This window comes from Quercus suber, unplaced genomic scaffold (genome assembly GCF_002906115.3).
Source record: "Quercus suber isolate HL8 unplaced genomic scaffold, Cork oak 2.0 scaffold_578, whole genome shotgun sequence".
NCBI lineage: Eukaryota > Viridiplantae > Streptophyta > Magnoliopsida > Fagales > Fagaceae > Quercus > Quercus suber.
Window position 1 is genome coordinate 292,217 of NW_027070023.1, and position 9,301 is coordinate 301,517.

The following is a 9,301-nucleotide window of genomic DNA, read 5'->3' on the forward strand; positions in this document are numbered from 1 at the left end:
AGGGAACGAGACTGGGGCCGAGACTTTGGCGAGACTAGGAGGCGAGAGCAAGAACAAAAGGTTGTTGTTGTGAGAGAGAGCATGGTTCAGGCTCTTATCGGTACTTAAGTGGCTCACTCTGATCAACGTTATCCTGCCAAGGGGTTACCTCCCCATTAATGCGGCCAGGAGGGTTAGTTGAGCGCATTAAATGCGAGAGTGACAGCTTACTTTGGGGTTAGCCACTCCCTGAAATCACTTTTGTCAGGCCGAGGACAAGGTATCCTCGGCGTGGATCCAGGAGACTGGGCTTCCCCCCTTCTCCTCATAAATAGCTTGCGCTCCTCGGCATGGGCCTTGGGCCCGCTATAAGATGGGCCGAGGCTATCAGGCCCACGGACCCCACATATGTCATTGATAAATTGTTTAAATTGCAAGTTTTTTGTAATTTAAAATTATACATAAAATATAAACTTATAGATCATATAGTAAATAATATCTGATTTACACAAAATTTGACATGTGTATTAAGAGAGTAAAGAACAAACAATTCAACGGTTAAAAATACGTGTGGGTGAAAAAGTGTCTTTAATAGACATGTCAATATTACCAAACGGTGGCTTTAATAGGACAACATTACAACTAATTTTGTAGTTAAACTTTGTCCATAACTTTTTTTTCTTTCTCCTTTATTTTCTTGCTATTAAAGCCACCGTTTGGTAATGTTGTCCTGGTAATGTTATCCTGGTAATGTTATCCTAGTAATGTTGTTTAAATATTGTAAAATACATGTGAGTGAAAAAGTATTATAAAAATACATTTGTGTTGTTTAAATTAACAACGAAAACTGTTGTTTAAATAACACAGCCAAACACCTCCTAAGAATCTTCTTGGTGTTTTTCTCTACCTAAGCAACACAACAAATGCTCTTTAAAACCATCCCCACATGTCCTTTGTGGATGGATTCGTCCTAGCCCTTCACACACCACTACTAGTCATTTTTTTGTCCTAAATGATCACCAAACTCAGTTTTACATCATCAAATAGGTCAGTCTATCTAAACAACACCACAATTCAAGGGTTCATGCACTCTCATCTGCTACCACAACTTTTTGGAAGTCAAATCATTTGCCTTAACACACCATCGGCACGTTACATTTGCTCGACTATAAAAATTTACACAACAAATTGTGACAAAATTTATGTAAATTTTTGTGATGATAGCATTTTTCCACATGAATTGCGGCACTGGCCACTCTCACCTTTACACACTCACATACACCAACACCGATTTTCTCGTGTCATTACTTGATAAAGCTAGTCGTCTTTAAGCACTCCAATTCCCATACAACCAACCAACACTAATTGTCACATGTCGTTACTTGATAAGGCCACATTAGCCTGATTACCACATTACTTAGCAGCCATGTCAACACAAAACCTTTGACAATGCCTTGTTCATAGTAGTGTCATATCATTGCCACGTCAACTAACACAACATCTGCCATGTCAAGACCTTGGCTGTTCATGCCACGTGACCTCCTTTGTGCTCAGGAGTGAGGGAGGACTCAGCTTTGTACCCGTGGCCTAAACTGACCCGTTTCCATAACTCGATCTCACAATTCCAATATGTAGCCTACCGTAATAGATATGTATCCCTCATCAACCCAAGATCTTATGGCTAACAATTTGAGCTCACAATCCAGATTTCCTCTCTGCCATATCTAACCACATCCACAAAAAAAAGGAGGGGGAAAGAAGCATTTCTTTTTCCTTTTCTTTCTTTCCCGATTATTTTCTGTTTTCCACAGTTCAAATCAATGATGTCAGTATGTCACTCATCCCATTAAAATTATTTTAAAATTTTAATGGGCCTAAACCCTAATAATAACAAGAAGAAAGTTTCTCTGCAACCTGGATTGCAGGAACTCTCTCCAACCTGTGATGTGTCTGCATCAGAGCATGACACCTGTCCAACCCACTAAAGCTGAAATTCAAGAAGTAACTCCCATTAACTCAAACGTTATACCACTTTTCCATATATTTTTTTATTAAAAAAAAAAAATTCTCACCATCATCACCTGAACAAACACTCTGTCCTTTCTCTCTCCAAAATCTCACCCTCCAAAGCCAAATTCCCCTCTTCACTATCCCACTTCACACACCTCCTCACGAACCCAGGCGGCCTCTGAAACCCCAAAAAACCACCACCACAGCTCTCCTTCGCCGCCACGAAACTCGAAGACACGAGCTGTGTATGTGCTTGCACCGTTTTCCTCCTCTTTCTTCTTCTTCTCGAATCGGTAACAAAGACAACGGAAGGCAGGGAACGAGATTGGGGCCGAGAGTTTGGCGAGACTAGGAGGCGAGAGCAAGAACAAAAGGTTGTTGTTGTGAGAGAGAGCATGGTTCAGGCATTTCGTCGAACACTTCGAGGGAGCATTACCATCGGAAACAATAGATAGATCAAATCCCTTCTCTCTCTATTGGTGCTACTCCCTCCAAACCACTCTCATTCTGCCGTTCCCATCCCCCACCAACACTGTCACCGCCGAGAACGACCCCTCCAAAGCCTTCTTTTTGTGGCAATCCCTGTGTGATGAAGATAATTATTTTTGCGGGTTATATCTATGACAAAGACAAAGACGATTCTTTTCGCAGTTACCTCCATGACGAAGATGTATGATTTCGTTCGCAGTAATCTCTATGACGAAGACAAAGACAAACAACTGCCCAACCTTTTTTGAGGTTTGTTTTCCATTAACAGATTTGAGATTTTTAATTTTTTATGCGTGGTTTTGTTATTTTCATTATTGTTCATTGTTTGTGATTCATTTTCAAAGTTTGAACTTCTGAAACCCCAAAAAACCACCACCACAGCTCTCCTTCGCCGCCACGAAACTCGAAGACACGAGCTGTGTATGTGCCTGTACCGTTTTCCTCCTCTTTCTTCTTCTTCTCGAATCGGTAACAAAGACAACGGAAGGCAGGGAACGAGACTGGGGCCGAGACTTTGGCGAGACTAGGAGGCGAGAGCAAGAACAAAAGGTTGTTGTTGTGAGAGAGAGCATGGTTCAGGCATTTCGTCGAACACTTCGAGGGAGCATTACCATCGGAAACAATAGATAGATCAAATCCCTTCTCTCTCTATTGGCGCTACCGCAAGCGGCACAGCTACGCCACCAAATCCAACCAACATCGCGTCGTCAAAACCCCTGGTAAAAACCCTTTTAACTTTAATTTGTTCTCAATTTTATTGGGTTATGGAATTTTTTATTTATTTATTTTTTGAATATAATGATTGTAGTGTGTGTATGTGAAAGATTTGGTTTTGTTTTTTCTGATTGGTTTTATTGTTGTTATGATTTTGGGGTGTATTAGGAGGGAAGCTAGTGTACCAGACCACAAAGAAGAGGGCAAGTGGGCCCAAGTGTCCTGTAACTGGCAAGAGGATCCAAGGGGTATGTTGTTTTTTTGTTTTAGTTTTTCAATTTTGTGTATTGGGTTTTCTTTAATACGTAGAGATCTGAGCCTGTGTTGTTGCTTTGATGGTGTGATTGAATGTGTGGAAATAGTTGGAAATGTTGAGTTTTTGAGAGGAATCTGATTGCTGTTATTGATAATTATTGATAAATATAAAAAATTATTGAGACGCTGTTGATTTTTTGTTGTCAATTAGTGTTTATGAGTATTGTTGAGTGGATTTGGAGATGGTTAAGTAGGAATGATTAAGTTATCTGTGAGGAAACAGTAGTGGATTGGAGTGATTGGGAATGGGAATGTGAATGGAATCTCTTTTATTAATTTTGTTTTGATGAATGTAGGGTATAAGATAGATCTAATGGCAAAGAACATTGATTGATATTGTTGCGGAGTAAGGTTTATAACTGATACTGATATTTTGGGTATTTGGGAAGGATTTTACATTCTCCTGTTAAAGCAGAAATGATGCACCAATACCCCCAGTTACTGCATAATTCAGAGCAGACTTGGGAGAATGGTTTCAAAGTTTAAACTCATGCTCAAGTAGAATGTGAATTTTCATAGTTTGTGGGTAGGCATCAAAATTGTGATGTTTTAATTAGTACTTTGATAAAAAAAAAAAAAAAAAAATTGTATTGTATGTAATTGCATTATGCGCTTTCTATGCAATGATTCAATGGGGAACCAAAATGCAATTGGCTGTTACGTTTGGATGGCTTAGTTGAAATCTGTAGTCTTTTATCTGTCAATTTGTGAAGCTTTGTACTTTGTATTTTGAAAGGCGAAGTTGCTGCACTTTTTCTTAATAGTAGCTCTTAGGTTTGCAGCCTTTGTTATGGAAAGTAAATACCAAGCTGGGAGATACAAGCTGTTAAGAAAAACATTGTTTAATGTATTATGTTCACGATTGTCAAAGGCTTAAAGGTGCTAAGTCATGTTATTTTGTCTAATCAATTGTCGTAATTGAGATTTTGAATATTGGTGATGCTAGATGTCTATAAAGGCTTAAAGGTGGTATAAATTTCAAAATTTCTTTTTTTCTTCGTAAATGATAAAATAAGTTTCTTTGAATAGATTAAAGTCTAAATCAAACTTAAGAAAAACACTAATCAAGAACCATAATGTGTAAAATGACATTATTGGATTTTCCTTTGTGAAATTTTGCACTAAACTTTGTAATAGACTTTGTAATGTTACAACTTTGAGTGCTGCTGGTTCATTTATATATAATCCCCATTATCCAAAAAAAAAAAAAACCATGGGCTATTGGACATGTACATGTGATTTAACTGTATTTTGTAAAGGGAATAGCTAATCCAAACAAAAATACTATGGTATAGAAGCTCTCATATTACTCTCATCCCTCGATAAGTAATGTTTGAAAATTGTATTCACCATTGGCCTTATTATATTTATTCTTTTTTAGCATATATGTCATATCATGTAATGTTTGCATTTATAAGATGTTTAATTTTTTTTTTTTTTTTATCATGATTATTTCAACATTAGGGAATGGGAGGGACGGATGTAAGCAAGGGTAAGCAGAAGAAACGAAAAGAAAACCTGGAACTGAAAATGAAGGAGAAGACAAGTTATTTCCGTTGAACTTTGTATATGTAACGTGCGTTGGCTGATTTCTTAGAGATGAGCACAACTTAAGCCATAATGCAAATATCATCTTTGAAAATTGGGAGATATTTGCCTCAATTTTGCACCTCTGCCGAATGGTGAATTATGCTAAAAGTGGGAGATATTGCCGCAAGTTTGCACTAGAGATTGGCTAAAATGTTGTTGAATAGCCTTTTGACTTCCTTTTAGTAGTTTGTTTTGGAATTTGTCTTGGCCTGTTGGCTTGTAATTGCTTGTATTCTTGTTAACCTTGGGTAGCTTGTTTTGGTAATTGTACTTGGCTTTGGATTGCCTACAAGTAATTTGTCCCTATCTATTTTTACCAGTTCAATAAAATATGCACTTTTTTTGAAGAAGTTGCAAACATGACTTGCAATTTGAAAAGTCATAAAGCTTTTGTAATATACCACTTTGTTCTAGTTTATAGATTCTATAGAATGAAACACAAAAGGCATATACAAAACTTTTCCATTACATAATATTCAACCATGCGCATATGGATCTTAACATATAGAAATATACATTTACATTGCTTTTAAAAATATTTACAAATAGAAAAGTACACTTCCATTACATATACCACTAGTGCCTAACTAAAAGCTACTCATACATGCAAATATAAAACCTAACATGTTTGAGTAGCTTCATTAGTTACAAAAATTGTTAGATACTATTTCCAACAAATTGTCTAATATGTTGTTGTCCGCTAGCTGTCATTTGTATGTGCCATATATTGTCCATTAGCTGTGCAAAAAATTGTCCAAAAATATTGACTAGCTTGCCAAATAAGACATGCTCTACAAAAATATAATTCAAAAAGTCTCCAATATGGTACTCTTCAAGGATTATAAATTATCATCAAGAGCTACTGAAACCTGCAAATATGCCACCAAACATAAATATAAGTATGAAAAAAAAAAAAAACCTTAAGAAAAATATAGGTTCAAGTTGTAGCAAAAATCACAAAGAATATGCGTACCTGATTTGTCTCAACAATTTGTCCAACAACATAGTCTTGTCCAACCAAATGACTACAAAAGACAGATTCCTACATTTTATATGTTAACAAATTTACGTCAATGACATGTTTATCTTATTATTTCCTATGAAAAAGAAAACCAAACCTTACTAAAATTGTGGAACTTCTTAAATTATTATCTATCAAATGGCTAAAAAAATAATGTGTTACTCGTAGAAGAATAGACTAAAATGGTATGGGATGCAAGCCTTTTCACCATTCAGCAAAGATAACAAGGAAAACAATGGGTAAACTACATGTTCAAACAAATCTTTAATTAGGTTTAGACAATCACCATTTGGCAATGCTGTTCAAGGACTTCATAAACAATAACCTCATCACTTGTTCTGAATTTTCTTTTATGGTAATTATTTGTTTATTCATTTTGTAATGATTGCTTTATGTGTTTTGTTAGTTGACAAGTTAGTCACTGGAATTAAGAGGTTATAACAACTAACAAGATTGATCCAAAACAGAAAGTGTAGCGACTGAATGCCTATTAACCATGTTATACGTTGCAAATCGAGAAGATTCCACATTACAACATCACTGAATGCCTATTTACCATGTTAAAAAATGCAAATCGAGAAGATTCCATATCACAATATCACTGAACATGTAAAGAAAGGAAAAAAGTAAAGAGCTGCAAATGAAGTAAAAACAAAGTAAATGAAATTGATTCTCTCAACTTTTTTGTTATGTAAGTTGAGATAGGGAATGGATAAAAGCCATATAGCCTGAGCCCCAAGCCCACCCAAAAAGGAGTAATTTAACCCCCATGATAGCTTGGGTACATATGAAGCTGATATCCAAAACACAAGCGACTATCTAAGCCTTGTTTTAGGAGATGAAATCTAGACTTAAGTATAAGTAGCTCTATCTAAGCCTTGTTTATTCACAATCCAAAACACAAGTGACTCCTAAACAATTTCAAAATTCAAATAAATCTAATTCCATTTATTGTGAAACTTGAAAACTCAAACCCAAAGATTCATACCTGAGTGAAATTATCCACCAACTGTGAAACTTGTTCAACATTACTATGTTCTTCAAGAGAATTAATGTCAACTGAGGAATTGGCCTATAACATTTGCAAAGAATAATTGTCACATAAACTTAAAATAAATTTATAGACATATAGATTCATATATTATAGTGCAATATAGCATATCTTACTTTATTTAGGCATCCAAGTGATTGAACTTGTCTTGACTCACATGCCTTTTTTCTTTGAGATTTAGGATTTCTTGGCCGTTCTAACACACCTTTCAACCTTGATTTTGGACGTCCAACAGTAGCTTTTGTTTTAATCCCACGTATATCTTGAAAAGTTATTCCCTCATAGGATTGGCATCCATTATCACCTTGTAAAACATCCCCAAGAACAACTTCATCATGGACCTCTGTCTGATCCTCCATGCTAAGGGAATAACATTTTTTCCTCATTTCTTGCAAATCCTTCAATAATGTGTCAGAACATCTTTTGGCATAATCATACATTATCTCAGACTCTGCTGCAAGTATGGAAACTTCACGAAAATTGTGGCATAAATGAGAGTAACGCTTTCCCAATGACTCTTGAGCATTACCTTTAATATCAACACCATGATAGTTCTTGATAGAACCAACCTTTGCATCTTGTGTCCATCTTTTCAATATATAATGAGTTGGAAGTATCTTAATGTTTTTTTTGTCAAGAACCTTCAAAGCATGGACACAAAGAATTCCTACAAAGCTGAACTTCATGCAACTGCACTGAACATTAGTTGTTGAGATTTCATATTTAACTAGGTGCTCTTGAGTTTTTTGCCAATATTTAACTTTGTATTCAATGATAGTGTCAGATTTACTAACCTTGAAAATTGTACAATCCCCCATCTTCATATATTCATCTTGAAACATTTTGAACATTTTTGGAGTGTACAACTTTACAGCATGTCTCAATATCTCTACATCAAGTTGTAAAACTGGTGTTGTCTGCCTCATTTTGAACTCAGCTTGTAGTTCTTGACGTCTCCTATCAGCCAAAACTCTAGAGTAATGTCCCAAAAAAGTAAGCAAATTATATTTCGATTTCAAGTATTTCTTCAACACATTGTTCATTGATTCACTACGTTGGGTGCTTTTCATATCAGCAGTAAACATATGTCGACCATATACCATGGCCCATTTTTCTTTTAGATCAAATATCCCACACAACCATTTATTATTAGTAAGATCATATTTCTCAAGCATATTATTCCATGCAACTAGCCATTCATCTTCATCTTCATAATCATACATACAATTGCCCAAATCAGCTACAAATTGCTTTGATGAATTAAATACATGACTTAGTTTCTTAGCAGCATTTTGATAAATATGCCATACACATAAACGATGATTTGATTCAACAAATACCTCTTCTATTGCCTTAGCCATTGCAGCAGACTGATCTGTAAGTATAGTTTTTGGCTGCTTCCCTGACATTGCACTCAAAAAAGTTTTAAACAACCACGTAAATGACTCTATGGTTTCATCATAAAGTAAAGCTGCACCAAATATGGTTGTTTGTTTGTGATGATTAACCCCGATGAATGGAGCAAATGGTCGATCATATTGATTTGTCCTATAAGTTGTATCAAAACACAAAACATCTCCAAAGTGGCCATAATCAACTATTGATCTAGCATCAGCCCAAAATATGTTCAATATTAGACCATCATCATCAACTTGTACTGAATAAAAGTAAGATGGATCTTCTAATTGCATATTATGAAAGTATTCCATCACAGCACGAGCATCACCTTTCTTCAAAGCCTTTCTCCTCTCACGATGTACATGATTTTTATAGTCATAATCTAAAAAACCAAGATTTTCATGACCACCAACTTGCATGCTCAATAAATCTATAGTTTGTTTTATTGATATTCCAGACTTCTCTGCATCATTTGCAATAGCTTTTTGAGCAGGTGCAATTTTTCTTTTTGATCTTAACATATGTTTCATTGGTGAAGGAGCAAACTCATGATTATGTTGTTCATGAAAAGAAACAACTTCTAACATACCATCTTTTTGAAGTTGACATACCATTTGTGCTAAACAACCTACTCGGGAGATTGGGCGATGAAAATGTACCTGTTCTTGGCGTTTGTCAACACCTCGTTCACCCTCTTTTGAGCAACAAAATGTTCTCCTTATGACTTGTCCCAT

At 35.7% G+C, this 9,301-nt stretch overlaps 1 protein-coding gene and 1 long non-coding RNA gene across 2 annotated transcripts; one reads left to right on the forward strand and one right to left on the reverse strand.

The window, feature by feature from the left end:
• The first annotated feature begins 2,001 nt into the window (after window positions 1–2,001).
• LOC111986778 (uncharacterized) lies at window positions 2,002–5,447 on the forward strand. The gene is made up of 2 exons (XR_010625443.1): window positions 2,002–2,727; window positions 4,972–5,447. It is a non-coding gene; the product is annotated as an uncharacterized LOC111986778 (long non-coding RNA).
• A 489-nt stretch (window positions 5,448–5,936) lies between these two features.
• Window positions 5,937–9,301, reverse strand: LOC111986748 (protein FAR1-RELATED SEQUENCE 5). Its single transcript, XM_024018429.2, has 4 exons — window positions 7,331–9,301; window positions 7,107–7,190; window positions 6,071–6,139; window positions 5,937–5,966 (listed from the first exon to the last, which is right to left on the reverse strand). Exons 1-4 carry the CDS (start codon window positions 9,299–9,301, stop codon window positions 5,937–5,939), a joined length of 2,154 nt encoding a protein of 717 aa, XP_023874197.2.